This window comes from Peromyscus maniculatus, chromosome 15 (assembly GCF_049852395.1).
Source record: "Peromyscus maniculatus bairdii isolate BWxNUB_F1_BW_parent chromosome 15, HU_Pman_BW_mat_3.1, whole genome shotgun sequence".
Taxonomy (NCBI): Eukaryota; Metazoa; Chordata; class Mammalia; order Rodentia; family Cricetidae; genus Peromyscus; species Peromyscus maniculatus.
The window spans coordinates 57,230,228-57,250,961 of NC_134866.1; the positions used below are offsets into that span (position 1 = coordinate 57,230,228).

Below are 20,734 nucleotides of genomic sequence, written 5' to 3' on the forward strand. Positions count from 1 at the left end.
GGGAACTTAGCTGAAGAATTGCTTCCATCAGATTAGCCTCTATGTGAGTCTGTGAGGCATTTTCTTGATCGATGATTGATGTGGGAGAAGGCATGCCATTGTGGGCAGCGCCACCTTTGGTCATAGGCTGTATTAAAAACTAAGCTGAGCCAGCCAGAGAGCAAGTCAGTGAGCAACACTCCTTCATGCTCTCTGCTTATGTTTGTCTCCAGGTTCTTGCTCAGATCCCCCTCAATGATCAGCTGTGATTGGCATGTGTGAGCCAAATAACCCCCCCTCCCTAAGTTGCATGTGGTCATGGTGTTTTATCACAGTAATGAAAGTAAATTGGGACTTCAAGGTTATAACATTCAATTTTCATTTTGTTGTAAGAGAAAGAAACCGTATGAAGTTGGGTGGGAAGAGGTGGAAGGTCTGAGAAGATAGAGGGAGGAAGAATATGATCACAATATATAGGATAAGAAAAGTTAAAATGTGAAATAAATAAAAGAAAGCAAAGCTATCTGAAGAAGCTGCATATGAGTATAGACTATATAATAAAAATATACTGTGAAGCCACTAAAGAAAAACAGAATGGTTATGATCTCAGTGATGCTCCTCCCGCATACAAAGCAATGCAGGCCACTTTACTTCCCCATTTCTTGCAACAAAACAATGTTCCTACCCCTTTTTTGGAAGGAGAGGCAAAATAAAATTTTAAGCAAGTTAAAACCAGAAAGGTTCAATGTGTGTTTTCTCTGAGAAATTTATTTTATTGCTGTTTTCCTTTTTTAGCTTGTCTGGAATCCTGAGATTAAAGGAGAAATCAAAGATTGAATATTAAATGCTAACTTATGTTGCAATTCTTGTTAACAATAAACTGTAAAAAGACTATAAAAATCTAATTTAGACTTTATTAAATGTATTGAATTTAAAGGTTGTTTTATGTATAGGCTGTAACTGTAGCTTTCAGCTCTCGTTAAAGATGGTTTTATTGAACTATACTTAAAAGATTAAATTTTGAAAAGGGTTTTTGATTAAATCCACGGAGGAATTAAAGTGAAATGTCAGTATATTGTGGTGTGTAAAGAATGTACTTGTTTGTGTGTATTGCTTCATTTACAAGGTAATATTCTTCAGGTTGTCAGAATGGCTTTCAGACTGTATCAAAGGATGCCTGCATTCAATATGTTGAATGAAAGTAATAATTTTATGTCAAAATATTTGTTCCTAAGTTAAAATTAATATGAATATGATTTTATAAGCATATATATATATTTCAGGCTAATTTACCAGAATTTGGCTGGAGAAATGCATTTAAAGAAATCTCTTTTGTCATGGCACACTCCATATCAGCAGCCATTGAAGGATTTTCCACAAAAGTCCTCCAACAAGAGCAAACAGAAAGATCCTCAGCTGTGAGCTATGCTATAAACCTTGTAACTGTCCCAAAAGTTTGGCGAGAAGGTCACATATTTCCTGAGGAGGAACAACCAAAGAAAGTGGCCAAGGCAAGTACCAGAGGAGATCGCTTCCTATGCTGCTGGCAGCTGTGGCATCGATTTTCCTTATCCTTACTCTTTGCAGATGTAAGGATTGTAAAAGGAGCCCTTAGGTCAACTGATGGAGTGCCCTGGAACGGGCCTGGTACCCTAGAAAACTAGACATACTAGTTTTCTTCTCTGGTGTCTATAGCCCAGAACTACCAAAAAGGACGTGTGTCTTTTTGCTGACATTCACCCCTTTATTCTGAGGTAGCCCACAGAGCGTCTCAGTGTTGACAGAGCTGGAATGACATAGAAGTCATTCTTTAGCAGGTTAAAGGGGATACCATCTTATTTTTCTGTGAACGTATAAAATCTTTTCACCTAAATGAATATCCCATCTGTGTTGAAAGTCAACAGAACCTGCCCAGGAAATATGAAGTAAGTCATTACAGATACTCTGCATTCACCTCGCTGTGGATCAGCAGCCAGTGATGGGTGTTTTTATAAGTCCTTACTCTTTCTCCTTCTGCCACTCCGAGGCTCCAGAGCTCTCCTGGGGGAGCTCTCTTGGCTGATCATGTATAGAGCAGGCTATGCCTACAGCCCCTCTACCATTAACGAGACCAGATACATAGTAAATAGTGGAAACAGACACACTTCTGAAAGATCCTGGCTCCTTACCCATAAGAGTGCTGCAAGCCACAGGAAAACATAATGGAATTTAGCTACTATCACAAAAACTACTACTTGGAAAAGTCAAGGATTTCTCCAAAGGTCAAGCCATGGCTTAAGAAGTCTTGGTGATATTTTAGCTTTTGTATATATATTAGCTGGTTCCTACAATGATTTTCTTGTAATACTATGCATGCTTCCAAGAATTTGTAACAGTGTATTTATCTAAAATACCTATCAAGCATCCAAGGCCAAATGAAACAACATCTGTCTCCTAGGTGTTCATCCTATCCTCCCAGATAGCTTTATTTCTTGCGCAGTTTAGAGTGAGACCCTCCTTCCTTACAGACTTACTAATAGACTCCTAATTTCTTACCTAACCACTTCTAGGAATGTAGATTGAGCACAATAAATTCCCTTCTTGACTAACCAATCATTATCACTCATTTGGGTTGTTAAAGAAAGCCTGCCAGCCACTGCCTGAGGAAAATTCTTACCTGCTTTTATGACCCTGCAAGAATTCAAGCCTGGTGACCTTGCCCTGCCAGAAGATCACTATGGTTTGGGTTTATAACTGAACACATCAGAGACTGGGGGAGGGGGGAACTGAGGTATAAGGAGAACAAAGAGAAGATATTGAGGATTTTGGCTAGAGAGGATTTTTGACTAGAGAACTGGAGGTCAGGATGGAGGATGAGGAAGAGGTAGATGGGAAAGTACTAGATGGATAAGAATGAGGTGAGAAGGACCTAGATGAGGCAGAACTAAGATGAGAGAATTAAGATAGAACTTAGAGGGGACAGCAGATAAAGGTAGAGACAAATCAAGCCAGAAAGGAACTAGGCTTGAGTACAGAACTGTAGCTGTGTAGACAGGATTTTATCCCAGAGGAATAAAATAGACGAACTTAGATTCATTTCCTGAAAATAAATCTCACTGTTCGTAGTTTCTCTTCTGAGCCCCTGGGAAATATATTATTAAGGCTGGTCCTTCATGGAGTAGTTTCTGTTGCTTGTAGATTATTTAAGCCAAACTGATATTCTGTGTATTATCTAGTCAAATATGTTTATATATGGAAATTTAGTAGAAGTCAATTAGGGAAAGTTCAAAAGTAATGTGAAATTAATATCAAGGATACATATATTTTGAGTTCTGTTGAATACACATAAAGGTACTGTCATGTAAAGCTGGCTCTGAGTTTTTCATGTCTGTCTGGTGAGCATAAGGTTTGAAGGTTATATATAGAAAGACATCATTTTGGTATTTCCTTATTTGACATGAAACATTTAACTTTCTACAACTGAGAAATTGATTGTTACAAAGCTGCGTCATTATATTTATGCTTGATGCCAAGTTCATTATTTAGGAATTTGGCTCCACTGCACATAAATTACATGGTGCTGTCAGAATACAAATAACTCAGCGCCACATTTATTTCTCCCTAGTTTTGTTCTGACATCATGGAAAAGCTTGACACAATGCTTCCACTGGCTCTGGCATGCAGAGATGATTCTCTTCAGGAAATTAGAGGGAACCTTGTGGAGGCCTGCTGTAAAGTAGCAACAGCTGTCCTGGAGAGACTGCAGGAGAGGGGCAAGGAGGTTCCTTCCAGAGCACCCCTGAAGAACCTGTACATTCTCCTCTCCACGGCGGCCCACGTCTCCCAGCGTTTTACGCAGTATGATAGTCTGATGAGAGAGGCAACTAGGAAGTGAGTGTCTTTTAAATTAAGTTGATGTTCATGCTCAAGGACACAGGCGCTCTTCAGATTTCAGAGAATTACAATGCTAACGTAAATCATTGAGGAGAAAATAATAATTAATATAATGGATTATTTTCATCTTTCTTGATTAGGAAATGTTTAAAAGGTCAAATATGGGTTACATTAAACTAGATGTGTAGATGATAACAAAGGCAACCTCTGCTAAAGACATGCACAAAGGAAGGCAGCCATGTTCTGCATGTTGTTATGATAAGGACTTTACTGCATCCCTTTCATGAGGCACATTAAGCTGACCACATAGAAAAGGAAAGTTAAACTTGTTTCTGTCCCACATATAAACATTTGTGAAATATTCACTTCTCAATTCTGCTTCTAATCCAACAGGCTGTTAGAACTGCCGTAGTGAATAAATGCATTTTAATCTATCTTTGTGCCTAGTGTAAACATATTGCAGGACATCTATTTAGTGATAAACGATCCATAATATTTGAAGAGGAAGCATCTGCCAATCTTAATTCTCATGCATTAGTAGTCTAAAAATACAATATGTTTTCGGTATGGAGGTAAAAGTTGCCATGGGTGCTATCAAGTGGTCTTTCTGGTTATGTTTGAATTTTGTAGAACTTATCACGGCTCCTTGGAAGGAGCATGTGGACTCGCCAGTCCAGTGCAGCCCAAGAACCCCTTCTCTGCTCTTTATTCAGCCTGCATGGTCTCCTAGCTACGAATCAAGGAAGTGTGATATAAATAGCTGAAGATAAAAGCGAAATAAATTTGGCTCAATGTAGGATACAGTTATGTTATTTCTTTAATTCTCATAAGTAGTCAGATGTTGTGATTCATACTTGAATTTATAAACAAAATATGCCAGAAATCACTTCATTTCAGTAGACTATTTTAAAGCAGTTTATGAGATAATTGACATCTACAAAATTACAACTTTTAAAAAATAAAAGGAGTGTTTATGGGATGTGTGATAGCTTTAGAAAAGTTGATTCTGAGAAGTGCATGTTGCTCTTCAGTAATAATGATAACCTAATGCCTAAATAATGCACTGATCTCTAATAACAGGCTTACAAAGAATACTTTTAGTTTTGAATGATGTATTGACAATACAGTTTGTCTCGAGTTGAAGTGCATATTTGTAGAACAGCAGATGTACGTTTTCAAAGGACTTGAAAAACAAAGGCACACTCCCCCCACCCACTTTTCTTTTTGGAAAGTGAATGTGGATACAGCCTTCAGCTTTGGAGGAAATGAATGATTGATATCTAATAATGAAAACCATTTGTAGTGCTGGAGGTTGTTGCCTCCTACCGCACAGGCCTTAAATCTCTGTCTCTTTGATCATTCCCTCTGAACAGACCCATATTCCTGGTGCCTGTCCAGCGATATCAGGAATTCATCAACACTCTACAGTTTCAGGTTACGGACTACTGCGTCAGACTTTGTGCTACAAGCATTTTACAGGATGCTGAGAGCCACCACTGGGATGACTACAAAGCTTTTTATGAGGTGTGAAGTTAAGTTTACTATTCGTCCTTTTTACACAAATATGTTTTACTGCCTACCTGCTTTCTGGCTAATTAGAAACATGAGCTCCATATTACTAAAACATGAAGGCTGTTAGGATAATATTTTTTAAATATTGAATTTGTATTTAGGAAAAACACTGTCTTTGGAAACCTGAAATAAATTAGACATCAGAACTCTCCTTCTGCTTAAAAGTAAAAATAACTTGATTTGCGTTGCAGGATTGCAGCACTGTGTGAATTGGGATATAATGAGATTCAATGACAACTCAGAGATAACAAGAACTAAGCTCAATCCTTTGTGTTTTTTCCAAAGCTTCCAGTTATAGGTGTCCTTATGTCTTTTCTTATTGTGTATTTCCATCTTGTTTAATAAATACTTGTTATTAAGTAGCTTTACTTTTATGCTTATTTTTTACTTCTCATTCTTAAGAGTACATTTTAAGACTCACATTTTAAGAACACTTTATGCTTCACTATTTTCATTTAGCTCATGTTTTGAAATCCCAAATACCTACCAAATTAAAGCCCAAATAATTCCCCAGCATAACCAAATTAAGAATCAGTTAAAATTATTCATGACCGGGCTTCATTAGTTTTTTCCCCCATCAGTCCCACAGAGTGTATATAGATCATATAATATTTGAAATTACTTCCATGCTAGGGGAAAGTATTTATATATATTTAAAAAAATATATTTTTGAGGTTTAAAAGTTTCAATGATCAGACTCATCTTCATTAGCTGTTCCATCATACCCTTTCTTCTGGATCACAGCTTATGATTTTCATTTTCCTTGACTTTCTAACCACTATGGAGTATTTAGAAAAGAGAGTGCACTTTTATTCAGCAGTCACTCCTGCCATCCCTAGGCACTACTGTTCTTGTGCCTGAGATAGCATAGATGTTGTAAAAACATTGGCCACTAATAACCCACTAATAAGAATCTCTTAGCGACTTTCCTGCTTCCTCAGGCTGTTTCATCTCTTTAGAGCCCTCCCCAGATAGATTTTTCTCTTTGCAAAAGCATCGATACATAATTTTCAAACCCGCTGTATTTCAAATATTAGTGGTAGCAGGGAGCAGAGAGGGAGAAAGTGGCAGGTATGGCTGGTGGCGGGCGATAAGAATGAAAGTACTGGTCATCCCTCTTCTGGCAGCATCACAGGCTCAACTTGCCTTAAGGTAAACAGAGTGACAGAAAGTGGAACCATCATGTTTCACACTATTTCAATATGCCCAGCTACTAATAAACAACCTTTTAAGGTGTTTAGAGTGAGGAACAGGTATCATCTCAGTATGTAGTCAGGATATGTGTTTCCTCTTTTGCCAGTCAGGGACCAGAAGAGCAGTACAGTTTAAAGAAGTGTGTGCACTGAGAACCTGTTACTGGAGCCACTGAGTATTTACCAAAACAAAACCAATTACCATGTAGCACACGTCTCTTAGATCTTATGGCAAGGCTTTAGCTTCAAAGACAGAAATAAAGAAACTGTTACTCTGTGATTACACAGTACTTGAGCTTCCATATACTTACATGGTCAGTAGTTACAATTTAATTGCAGAGTTAACAGTTCTTATTCATGCATAGGAAAAAAACGATACTACTTTCCTATTTACTGAAAATAAGATGGTTTGGAAAATAGCCAGGATTTTGAACTGTTTTGATGAGTGGTGTACCTGACACAGTTGTGTCTCACTTATTGAATCCCTTTCTCCTCCTCTCCCTCCCACGTCATGTCAGTGATCTGTAGAAGAGACTACATTTTAGAAAGCTTCTTTTAAGAGGAGAGAGATGATGCCTGGCTGACGGGAAATGAAGGGTTGAAGAGCGATCTCAGAGGGACCTGTGGCCATGTGCACAGTGAAGTAGAGAAAAACAGTCAAAGACGTTACAAGCCAGGGAGCAGTGTGTGCTCGCGTTTTATGATGGCAAGTGAACTACAGGCATACATTCCTATGTCCTAAACATGTCATGCTGCTTGAGGCGAAGAGCTGGGGCCTTCTGCATTGAAGCGTTGGTCAGATAGTACAATGGGTATTGAGATTGCATGTTTAAAATTAAGCTTTTTGTATAGTTGACATCTGCTCAATTTTAGAAAATTGTGTTTTCCAATAGTCCAAAAGTAAAGAATTATCTGTACAGAGATAATACTGAGTGGCTTCCATAATAAAGGCCAGCTGCTTGTTTCCTGATGTATAATCTAAGCAAAAGCTCACATCTGTTTACATTATAGTGGGTTTATAAAAATAACAGATGTTTACTACAGAATACTTTTGAAATGACAGCAAGCAGGGGAACAGGTCACAAAACTCGAGTCGTATTTAGTTTAATGAACCCCCCACACCGACACGCACACTGAAGTTGTATTCGTTTAGAAAGAATTACTAGAACAAAGGCCATTTTGTCCGAACTCCCCAAATGCACGGAACAATTTATAGTCTTTAAAATGCACATAGAACATTTTGAGCAGAAAAAAAAATCTCTGTGCTAAAAGATAGCCATAAAAGACACTGGTGTTCTGTATTTTGAAAATTATGGGAAGTCTTGTTGATCACACAGTTATTAGGCCACATCCCCCACCACCAGTTCCAGCATCAGCTGCATTCAAGAGTCCTTTTCATTTACATCTGAAGCTCTCAGTGAATCCAGCTTAGAGACTCCTCTCTTAATTTGACAAGAGTTTTTAGAACATACCACAAAGCAAATGGAACATTAATTTTGCTTTGTTTTTAATTTTATACATTTTTCCATTAAGTAATTTAGCGTATCTAATTGGGAAGTCAAAAAAACACCTAGTCTACATCCCTTTCTGTTTAAACTTAACTCTGATACTTTTAGTCCAAGATTTCTGCAGAGAGAATAATAGTACCACTCATTTTTGTATTATCATTTGAAAATCAATCACTATTATCTTAATGACTATAGTATTTTAATAATCAATGTAACTGTCAAAAGAATGCCATGTTAAGAAAATATCTGTGTGAGAAGGTGGTAACTTGGGTTAGGAGGAGAGCAGGCTGTCTTTGCTTGTTTTATGGGACAGGATTTCCAGAGTGGCCTGGAACTTGCTATGTAGCTCAGCCTGGCTGCTGGAGGACAGGGGACTCATCGCCCTTGACAAGAGCAGATACTTCTTAGATAACACTTATTTGAAACTATGCTAGTGGACACAGCAGATTGCAAAAGAGAAATGTCTAGGGATAAAATAGGAAATTTTAATGGCTTATGTTTTGATATATTTATATAACCAAATAAAATTTGAAGCATGCATGCATTCTTTTCTTCCTATTTCAGATAATCTTTTGATCTGGTTTGGAGAAATGATGCCAAATACTCCCTGCCCCCAGCATGTTGCCTGATTAACACTTGCTTGCAAAATCACTTGAGGCAGGCTGCCCTCTCCTTACCTCCTGCTCCCTTTGGCCCAGTCACTGCTGAATTTCCTTCTGAAGTTAGACAAAAGTTAGCACATGGAGGGGTCTGTGGAGGAATGGGGGAAATGGAAGTTTGACCCTTTGGAAGTATGTAAAATGATGATAATACGCACCTTTACAAAATGGTGTAAAGTTTGATTACTGTTTATCTGTTGCTAACATAAACTATTGTTAAAACACCATTAATGAAAAAGCATAATGTACTCTTCAATAGTTAAGCATCCCACTTGGCTTCATGAATGTGCCTAAGATTTAGCAAATGTGTTTGTTTTCCGTCCTCTTGTTCCATAATAATACAGAATCTGAAAGATTTATAAAATTAACTCAATCATGCTAATAGTCTCAGAGAAATGTGCCTCCATCAACAATTTAAACAGATTTTAATTTTGGAGAATCAGCAGGACTTGTTAAGTAACTACAAAGCTGATGCTTAAAAGAAAAATTCAAAAGGCAAGCCAAGACCAGGTGGATCAAGAATATGCTAGGTTATGCTTGTGGTCTGGAGTTACACTGGAATATTTCATTCGTAATTGAAATAAAACATATGTTCCTTTGTCAATAGGATGTTTAACATCCTGTCAAAATTCTTTCTTGGTCATCTAGCAGGCTCTCCAACGATTTCCTCTCAGCCTGAACTAATTAGGTTCCTAGGAAGCAAATGGACATTTTGGAAAATGTGATCTGTTGTTTAATGTGTGATGATTTTGCCAGGGGGAAAGATGCTCCTTCTCCATCCAGATGTGGCATTACTTCAGCTGGGCTCTGCGTCATGATCTCTGGACCATACTACCGGCTAAGCTGGCCCAGGAGATCCTAGCAGAGGTGCTGGAGAAGTCCTTGGGTCTACTAGCCTCCAGATATGCCCGGGCGTGTCCCAGTCCTAAGAGAGTTGCACAGATAAGGTAACGAAAGCTGCTCTTCAAGGAGACTTCTTTAGAGATCAGTTTGTAAAGCAGAATGCTCTTCCGAAGCTCGAGGCAAAGTCTGTGTGTTTAGCGAGTTTCTAACATCCAAGAGGAGAGGGTGCCGCTTCTCCTGAGGCATTGTGTAGAAAAGTGGGCCATGGATCCGATTGACTTCCCTGCTCTTTCCTCTTACAAGCGTTAGAACCCCCTTTGCCTGCAGAAAATGTTCCCACGTGTGACTCTAGGTCAAATGTACACAATAAGATAAGAGCACAATAAGGCTCTGTCCCGTAGCAGAGAAAACAGCAACCACGCTGTGACGGAGCAGCGAACTTGACTTGGTCCTACTAAACAACCGAAGGATTTCAGCCTTTTATTTATTTAGTTTCTACACTTTTCAAACGAAGTAGCTATTTTCATTAAGAAAACTACTTTGTTTTAAACATATGCTAGCCCAGTGTGGTGGCAGGCATCTTTAATCCCAGCACTCAGGAAGCAGAGTCAGGCAGATCTCTGAGTTTGAGGCCAGCCTGGTCTACACAGTTTCAGGACAGCTAGGGATACACAGAGAAACTCTGTCTTGAAAAAAAACAAAAAACAACAACAATAGTAATAAACAGTCTAATTTATTGTCTTGACTTTCCTTTTATTTTCCTTTTGCCCCTGTATTTATTACTGAAAGCCAGTTCATGAAAAATGAGAAGCAAAAATCACTAGGTTTTGAATAAAAGACTGAATTAGAGTGTGATTCTAGTATTTCAGCAGTATTATGCAAATTAGCTTAATAGTAACATTGAGCTACGTGGGAAAAGACTTTATTATTTTTCTTTTAGATAATTGACATAATGTGATTAAAACCTGGATTCAGGTATGAAATAATGTTTTCAGATATATTTTAGAAAGAACCCACATGCATTAGAGACTTCCTTCTGCCTTTGTTTTTGGCAGGAGGAATCATTTCCTAACCATATTCTTGTAAAGCGCACTGTGACTCAAAGGGTCCTTAGGTCCTGCTACAGTGTTCCACAAATGTGCTTTTTGCACAGGCTGTTTTGAATCACTGATCAAGCTATTTTTAAAAAGTAGAACTCTGAAGTGTAGATGTAAAATTCCTTTTCAGAGTAAAGAATAGTTTACTCTCTTTTTTATGAAGCAGAAGTCACTTTTGGTTGTTATGTGGCTCATAATTATGAGATATTTGTATTATCAGATTTATTGTTAGCTCATGAAATAAGTTATATTTATTTAATTAATTAATGATGTACTAGAGACTGGCTTTTTTGTTCTGGATGATTGCACAAAAGTGTTATGCAAATCTAGAATTATTCCTTTTAAACTTTCACTGTAAAATATGTAAATACTTGTATATGAGAGGTAAATAAACCATCATTATTACAGAAACCAAAGTGTGTGTGTGTGTGTGTGTGTGTGTGTGTGTGTGTGTGTGTGTATCTTGGATCAGAAACTATTAACAATTAGAAGTAAATAAAACAAAACTTAAATCTTCCTAAAGGTGGTTATTGATAATTACCAGTGATTATTGATAATGGCCAGTGATTATTTGTAGCTGTCAGATGAAATGTTACCTAATTCGTTCTGGTGTAATTAAAACTCGGGAGTCAGAAATTGAGATAAAGACCTGAAGAATGCAAGAAAAGTGGAGGGAATGCCCGACCCTCTTTTCACATTCTCCAGAACCTCCTGCACCAGACACCACCTCCAACTCCTCCTGAGTCTGTTCCCGTCCTCTGCAGCCGCCCTGTAAAGTCCTCCAAGAACTCCATGGCTAATCCCAGTCAGTCAATCGCTGACTCCGTCCTAGATTCAAGGTTGCTTTATCGGCATAGTGGAATGGCAGTATGGACAATTCTCCTGCAACAATTATTGATAATTACCATTGGTAATAACCTAGTAGTTTTCATATAACACATGGCCAAATCCATATATGTGATTTATGCATGTGTTATATATTACTAGTATATATACCTTTTACACATTGTATTCATGGGTTGATAAGAAATATGTGGAATTAGTGTGTGTTGATTACAATAAAAATGCACTTAAAATTTTAAAGAAATACCACATGAGCAATAGAAATGAAAATGTTGATGAATAAGATAATATAGTCTTCTTTCACAAATAAATATAATATTAGAAATTTCTGAGTCTATAGGCATCTCAGCTTGTGCTCTGGTTGTGATGGCCTCTCATCTCCCCCTTCCTAGGAGAGTATGTTACCTGACCTTCTTTCTGATGGTTTACGTGTGGATGACATGGAGACATGTTCTGCCATCAAATACTTACTTACAATGTGTGTGTGTGTGTGTGTGTGTGTGTGTGTGTGTGTGTGTGTGTGTGTGACAGATCATTGTTCTTTTCAACCAGCTCCTATTTTGCTTCTGGAAGAGAATTCTGATAATGCAAAGCAAATACTTTTTCATGGAGTATTCTTATGTGTAATAAAAATAATTAAAGAAGAGGTCATGATTTGGGAGGGAGCACAGGAGAAGTTGGAGCAGGAATGATTTACAGGCAGCATTGCTGGATGAAGTTCTCAAAAAAAAAAAAAAGTAAAACTACAAAATTAAAACAAACAAAACCCAAAGGCTTGCCACAACAGCATTGCAGCTCTTGGAATCACGAAAAGTAATGATGTGATGGGCTACCCAATTCCCGAGTGTCCACAAGATGTTTTGACACTCTCTGGCTTGGGTGTGTCTATGTAGATATCTCTGATATCTAACCATACCTTTCTCGTTTTACATATGCTTAGGACACACAGATTAGAGTGTATACAACAGGCAAGAGCACTATGTTATTTAACATGACTTTTCGTCTCTCTCTTTCCAATAGACTCGATGTCACGGCAATCTTAATATGCACTGAGAACATATTATGGTCAGTTTGTACATCTGTACAGGAAATTTTGAATCCTCATGAGTGTAACAACAATAAAATTTTTAAAATTCATACTCATTGCAACCACCTCTTGACAACATTAGCCATTTTGACAGCACCACTAACAGAATTATATAAGTAAGTATCAAATGTTTTGTTTAACCCAGTTGTTGTCACACCTGTTATTGAACTCTGTATTTAATACCAAGTAGAAGTACTCTGAAGTACATTTTTAATATCATAAATTGGGATAGTTTATAAATCGAACATGAATCAGTCCTCAAAGCTATAATCACTCCAAACATGTTCCATGTCTGTTGGTTAGTCCCTTTCAGTTAATAAGCTTCACCTTTTTGATTTTGTTTTTTGAAACAGTCTTAATATCTGGCCTTTACTGACGTCAAAGATGAAATCCTTCTGTCTCCTCCCCTGAGTGCTGGGATTGAGTTTGTACAATTATGCCAGGCATTAGCTTTCACTTTTTGAGTGGAATCTATCTATCTATTTCTATCTGTCTTTCTGTCTGTCTATTAATAGTTTTCAGCTGTTTAAAAATTAATTTTAATTGTCTGTATGGGTGGGGGCAGCATGTGCACGCACAGGTGGGTGCTGGTGCCTGTGAGTCCAGAAGTTGTCAGATCCTCTGGAACTGGAGGCTGCAAGCTGCCCGATGTCAGTTCTGGGACTTGAACTTGTGTCCTCTCCAGGAGCAGTATTCTCTTTTAAGCATTGAGTTGTCTCTTGAGCCCCAGTAATTTACACTTTTTATGTGATATAATTGGTTCTAATTTTAAAAAGATAAAATTAAAAATTCCTACATGTGCTCAAATCTGAAAGAGATCCAATGGTCTCACATATTTTCAATAAGTCTAGCATAGATCTTAACATTAGGTTTTAATGTCTTAACTAGTAATGGCAAGTCGAAGCAGATAGGTAATTATACTGAAAAAATAAAACACTTTTCTTATAAATAAAAGTAAAATATAAAAATTTAACCTACTTTTAATTTCAATTTAGCTTGATTCTAATAGGTAATATTTTAAAACTTGGAATTGTTCTTAAGAACAAACTTTAGCATCATTTTTAAATTTCCCTCCAAAATGTTTGTTTTTATATTCAAAGAATTATGTATTCTTGCTTTATTGAACAGTAAAAAGGGTCACATAATATTTTTATTACTTGGGTTAAATTAGGCAGAAGGCTCCTATTCGTACATTCTGGTTAGAGTGGTGTACACATTTTCTTTCTGAAAACATTCTCAGAATGTTTTTGTGTGGTCACTGGCCTAAGAATAATTAACAACTTTCTTTTCAGTTCCCCACTCTGACCACTCAAAGCATAACCATTGCCAACAGGTTCTTCCTTCTTGCAAAACAGGCTGAGAACTTGTTTTAGAAGCAAAGAACTCTTTCAGAGAGGAGAAGGAGCAGTGAGTAAAACCAACATAAGGTTGAGATTATATATAAATGGCTTAAAACATAAAAAGCTTAAACTTGAAGCCCCTAATAAATCCGAGTAAAATAAACTGATTTGCCATAGATGAAAAAATTGCTGTGCTCTCAGTTCAAATGGGTCAGTTCATCTCAGAAAAAGGCCTTGTGAAAACCAGGAACAAAGTTGACAGATTTCATGGATTGGTCATGGTGAGCAATATTGAATTTCATGGTTGTCACAGATGAATTGAAAAATTTTAACCTCCAAATGCATTTGTAAAACAAATAAATTATGATCACAGATTGTATATTTTAATAATAATAATAATGATGAAACATACATTCATTACTTTTAACCTATGGCCTTTCGATACATTTTTAACAGCTATGCAAGTTCTCAAATCTCTGTGATTTGTGCATTTGTAACCTCACTCAACAAATTTAAATTGCTAATTTCAACCAGGATTGTGGAACATTTTGTTCCAAACACTGCCTCTAGATTTTCTTAATATAAAACATAGGCCTATGTCGCTTACATGCATGAGTAAAAGTCTAAATACATTTTCATGTTTTTGGAAGTTCTCAGTGCCAAAATTTTCACAAATTTTATCGATTCATGTTGATTCAGTTTTCGTTGTTTTCCTGGAATATAAATCAAATCTTTGAAATATATTTTGATTTTTGTGACAAAGAAAGTCTATAAGGCAGCGTTCTTCACCAACTAGGGAGATATGTATGTTTTGTAAAACCCTATTGGCTTTCAAGCTGCTTTACACACTGAGATCTGAAGCTGTCATATTATTAGCATTCCAAAAACCTTTATCTCTAACTCATGATCAAAATTAAGCTGCATGCTTTGAGGACTTGGGCAAGAAAAAGTAACAATATGATGCTGAATGTACTGAATTTTTGTGAACTGTACCTGCCATTGTGCCTTGGCATGACATGCCTTGTAAGATGGGGTTCTGACAGATAAGCTGAAAGTGTGTTCATTCTGAGCCTAGTGTAGGACCGCTGCATCCCAGGGCAAAGATACATGATTTTAAAATCTGTTCAGGAAGAATGAGACATAAGAAAAATGTTAAAAATGTTTGTTCTTTCCTCAACTTGTCTTCATGAATTTCTGTTAAAACAAAACACTGTTCCCTCCATGGCCCTGTGATTATGTGTAAGGAACACAACAGTGAGCTATTAAGCTACTCTAAATCAGTTCTAGGAAAGATTGATAAATTCTGACTATTAGAATTAAACACTGCTTATTCAAAATGTTTTGATCTGTCGTAGCAAAACTCCTAATTGTGGGAAGTCGCTGTAAGTTGGTAGGCCCAACATTTAGTAACAAAGAACAGCGGTATTTCAGTATAAATGTTGACGTGACAGTCAAAGCTTAGCATCATAGGGAACAGGGAAGGATGTAGATTCATGTTAGAGTTCATTTGAGATGGCACCTATGGCTTTTGAGTCATCAAATTTCAGAGTATGCCAATGTTGTATATCCATAGCTCTGCTTAGAAGCCATGATAATTTTAGATCCTTGAGATTATGAACTTAGCCTATGGTTTTTCTAACTATTTCATAATCCCGAGGGAATGACATATTTTCAATTAAAACTCTTTTATATCTCAAGAATAAATGACATAATTTGAAAAACAGGCAATTCTTTAAAATGTTGAATACAGCATATGCTTAAGTGAAATTTTAAGCATGTGATCTTATGACCCAGCAAGGAAAATGCATGTCCACATAATAAATAAAAAATATACATATGAATTTTATGGGAATTGGCATAGCAGCACTTCTCTCAGTAGCACAAAGTAGAAACAAGCCCCACTCTCATGAACAAGACTCGGCATCAACATATGGAAGATACTATCCTACAGTATAAATGAAATGCCGTTTTGAACCATGCCACAGCAAAAATGAACCACAAAAGCATTATGCTGAGTTTAAAAGAACAGTCATTCCATTCATTAGAAACATCAAGCATAGGCAAATCTGTAGAAACAGTCATCAGTAGTGGTGAAGGAGAGCAGGAAGTAGGGAGCTGATGGATATGAAGGTTAAACCACTCTTGAATATAATAGAAACTTTTATTGCATACATTAAACATGTAGATGTTGTGACATTTGCATTACATATCTAAGTTAAGCTGCTAAAATGAATCTAGGTTAGCCTGGTATGATGGTTCATGCCTTAGGCTAAAAAGAGAGTATTTCAGGTTTTATGTTAGCAAGAATTTGTCTTCGGTGGAAAAAGTATTGACTAGAAGTAAAAATATTTTAAATTTGAAAAAAAAGTGCTTTAAAATCCAAAATGATTCCCAAAAAGTTTCTTATCCTAGCAATTTTGTTTATAAAATGGATGGGTTTGTATACTTCCATCTAAATATTACTTGGGAAATATCTTTGAAAAAATAGAAAAATACAACAGCTTTGTATGTGGTCCTAATAACCTGGAGCATGGGAAATGGCTGGGCGTTGGTGAGGGCTGCATGCTGAACCTTCGCTGGTCGGCTCTGCTGTACGTGGCATTTCATCCTGCCTCTCTCCACACCAGATGTCCTCTGCCCAGCCTGCCCGTGGCTGCATGCTCTTCACAAACGGACATGAAGATCCACTTTCCTTTCCTCTAAGCATGGCCTGACAACTCTACTCATCCCCTTTTTCCATCCTGTCCCTACTGTGGACTGTGCATTTTGCTAGTTGTTTTCTAATTAAAGTCGTCCTTTTTTAATATCATGGTGCTGTTTTTCATTTGAGAATTGCAAGCTCATGGCCTGAGCAATGGAGGAAACTAAACTACCTTCTTCCACTCAAGTGTCTTACTTTGACACTTACACATTGACATTTAAACATCATATGGCCCCAGAGAAAACATGTTTTTTATTATATTTACTTATTTATTTGTTCATTTTCTTTATTTTGTTTTGTTTTGTTTTCAAGATAGGGTTTCTCTGTGTAGTCCTGGCTGTCCTGGAACTCACTATGTAGACCAGGCTGGCCTCAAACTCAGAGATGTAATTGAATGTTTCCTGTCCCAACTGCCTGGTCCCAAATAACTGAATCAGAGGCTGAATATTACTTACAAATGCTCGTCCAATAGCTCAGGCTTCATACTAGGTAACTCTTACACTTAAATTAACGTATATTTCTGTTTATGCTTTGCCACATGGCTCATGGTATGTTACCTCACTTTCACATGTCCTGCGTGCTCGGTGGTGCTTCCTGGCATCTCTCCTGACTCTGCTCTCCTTCTTCCCATTATCCTCAGTTTGGCTTTCCTGCCTAACTTCCTACTCAGTTACTGGACTGTCAGCTTTTTATAAACCAGGGAGAGTAAGACATATTCATAGTGTAGGAAAGGATTGTTCCACAGCACAGAGATCCACCTGCCTCTGCCTCCCAAGTTCTGTAATGAAGTTGTATGACATTATACCTTGTTTATTTTCTTTTTTCTTGAAGCAAGATCTTGCTAGGTAGCCTAGGCTAGCTTCAAACTTATAGATGACACTTGGAAAAAAAGAATAAAGCAGTGATTTGGATGCTATTCCAATGTTGAAGTGTTTGGTTGGACTATTTCTATATATTTATGACTGCTCATGATTGTAGGGCCATCGAAAAAGCCCACATATTTTTTAGTATCCCATATTATCTCAATAGTTCGGTTTTAACTTAATTCTATTTCCAAGACAATGTTTTTCTATTGGATTTCTTTTTTTTTAATTGAATGTGTCTAGTGACCCGGGCACTGGGCTATGCACAGAGATGGAAGAACTTTGATATGATCCCTTCACCTTTCCAGAGCACACTCTGTTGAGATGCCTTAACTCCATTACAGAAGTACATTCTGTTACCATCATTTGGAGAACCTCTCTGTTGGGCCAGCAGCCAGATTCCAAGTGGCACAAGCCAAGCATAAATGCAGCTAAGTCTTTTTAGCTCTTGGTTGTCCTCACTTCTGAGGTGCCTTGGATTTATTTTATCCCAGCAACTGATTACATAAGCCCAAGAACAAGTCTATGTGTTGGGAAGGAAAATAAAATAAAAATAAGAGAGTAGCATGCATGAGGATCAGAGAAGCAAAAGAAAAGGAATCTAGGCTAGCATGTCAAATGTGGTGACCTGGCCAGTGCAGAGGCAGTGTGGTGTGGAGGAGAGGGATGGTGCCTGGTGCCCCATCTTGAAGGAAGGACAAGCCATGCATATCCTCCCTAAAAAAGCTCTCTTTACATTCTGATAACCTGCAGAGAAGGTGTGTTCTGCCTCAATTTTTAAACACTTAGCAATTTTAAGGTATGTTAATTTGGTTTATAAAAGGTTATGTTATTGGAGAAAATATAAATATAGATTTTTAAGGTTGTAATTTTATGCTCTGATATAAATTATTCAGAATATCGTCTCTTTTAGTTGTATACTGAAATGTCATTAGAGGTTATCTAATAGCAAATTCATACTCTCATTCCCCCATTGAGCTCATGGACTAATTTTCACCCACTTATGCTCTCCAGAATAATGAAACTAATTTGGGCTCTTGCTGTGGAATTAAAAGCTCACACAGATCACACCCCCTCTGAGACCATAAACATCTGCCATAACACCCCATACAGTCAAGTAACCTTACTCCTGCCAGGCCCAGAAATCTGTAGGCTCAGTACAAGAGGAGATGTCCTGACAGAAACACCCAGCTAAGTACTGTGTTTCCTTTGGTCTGAATTTTAAGAAAATGGCAATAGTTAACCATTCCACTATTGTTAGTTCCTGTATTATTTTTTTCGGATGTTGAGGATAAAGTTGCAAGTAGGTAACTATTTCAACTGATAGGCCTTTCGTAACAGTTTTGAGATGTTTGTAGGCATTTTCTACAGCACCTTGCTGCTGTTTTCACAGAGGCACCTTGCCTTTTCTGAGCCCTTGTTGGCAATGAATCATAGTACTTCATATGCATTAGCTCACAGAATCCTCACACACTGTAATATCCCACTCTACAAACTGGGAAACAGAGGCTAAGTAAGTTGTCAAAAATATTACAAATCTAATGATAACGTCTACACTGGCTCCTAACTCTGTTTGGTTCCATTTCTCCTACATGTGATAAGCACTGCTTCTCAATAACTTTCAGCTACCCTCTCCTAGGGGCACAGAGAAGACAAAAAAGAAAAGAAAAAAGTAAATGTGAAATGGTTGAAGGTAGAGCTAAGTCCTACGAAGAAACAAAATCAGAGAGAGACAATGACAAGAGATATGTTAGGTAGAGTAACAGGGAAGACTTACCACGGAAAACCCTCTATCAGGAATCAGCTATGGAGCTGGCCAACCGTGATGGCGGGGGCGTGCTGCGTGAGGCACCCTCTCATTTCTGGACAAATAGGGACCTATGCAAAGGGCTCAAAGGCATACAGAAAAAGTGGGGATAAGCTTTGGTCTTCTATGTGTGACTCGTGAAGTCCTTCATCCTGGGCTGTCACTCCCTTTGAAGCTGTCTTTCTTTACAAGCCTTTACTGCATCCTCCTCCTTAAATGGCATCTTCTCCCTACATCCTTACCATTGCATGTCTCTTCCCTCCACACTCAGCTGGCCTCTAACCAGACTCGGGCCCACGACTAGGTTATCACTTAAGTACTTTTGTACCTGCTGACAACTCCAGCATTTGACAGTACAGGGAACTCCTTCCAGATTCCTCAACTTTGGTCATCTCTTTGACCTTGCCTCATTCAGCGTTTGCTCAGCAGGTAGCCCCGCCCTGTACTGCTCTGAGAAAATACAGCCCGTTATGCATTCATTTTATCCTCTCACATTTCACTCTGGTCCTGCGGGCTTCAACCCAAAGTCTAGGTAACCATGCCATCCACATCAATCTGTAATAAATATTTTCATCCCAATTTACCCCTGCATCTCTAGATACGCTTTTGAATAATGTGTTTATTTTCTCAGCTATGGTACATCTTTTCAACTAATCTTCTGATAAATTTTATCTACCCTTCTATGGCCGTAGTCTGTGAAGTATAGCTTCTACCTTCTGCCTCATGCCCCTGACCTTCCCTGCTGTGTTCACATTCACATCCCATGAGTGTGTGTCCTGCCCCTCACTCAGTCACTGCAGTTTGACCTCTCCCTCCACCATGTGCATGCAATGACTAACTCCAGGAGAACATTCTTTTTACTTTCTCTGCAGCTGTTGACACTGTTAGCCATCTTCTCTTTCCCCAGCCTCCCTAACATAATTTTCTCCTGGCTCTTCGCCTTTTCTCTGATTTTTTTTCTTGCACTTTCATTTTAGTACTTCTTTTCCTCATGTCATGCTTTAAATGTTGATCCAAAGCTCTGTCCTTGGCTATCTCTTCACTTCACACTCTTTCAGTGGGGGAATTCATCGCATGGGATGACTTCCACATGGGTATCTTCAAATCAGACTTCTTTTGTATATACTGGACCCATAAATTCAAATTCCTGCTCTATGCCTCTCTTAAGATGTATTTCAAATGCCCATGAGCCTCTGTGACTATTTGAAATGTTGTGAAATTCCTGTAAGTTCCTCGAGGCTACCCTCTCCATGCAGCTGTCTGTGCTACCTTCGCTCTCCTGTCATCTTAAACCCTTGTCATTGAGGATGACTGCTGCTCATTCTGTTAACCTGGGGTTTCTTGTTTTCTTCTCTTACTTAGTTTAGGC

General features: G+C 37.9%; 1 protein-coding gene across 7 annotated transcripts in view; it reads left to right on the plus strand.

Moving 5' to 3' along the window:
* Positions 1-20,734, plus strand: part of Kiaa0825 (KIAA0825 ortholog) — a 441,346-nt gene that overhangs the window by 112,197 nt on the left and 308,415 nt on the right. For all 7 annotated transcript variants that reach the window (XM_006986534.4, XM_076551989.1, XM_076551990.1 and 4 more), the window contains 5 exons: positions 1,263-1,490; positions 3,584-3,849; positions 5,226-5,376; positions 9,541-9,731; positions 12,588-12,770. In XM_006986534.4, coding sequence (XP_006986596.1) covers positions 1,263-1,490; positions 3,584-3,849; positions 5,226-5,376; positions 9,541-9,731; positions 12,588-12,770 — 1,019 coding nt within the window. The remainder of the gene's footprint in view (positions 1-1,262; positions 1,491-3,583; positions 3,850-5,225; positions 5,377-9,540; positions 9,732-12,587; positions 12,771-20,734) is intronic.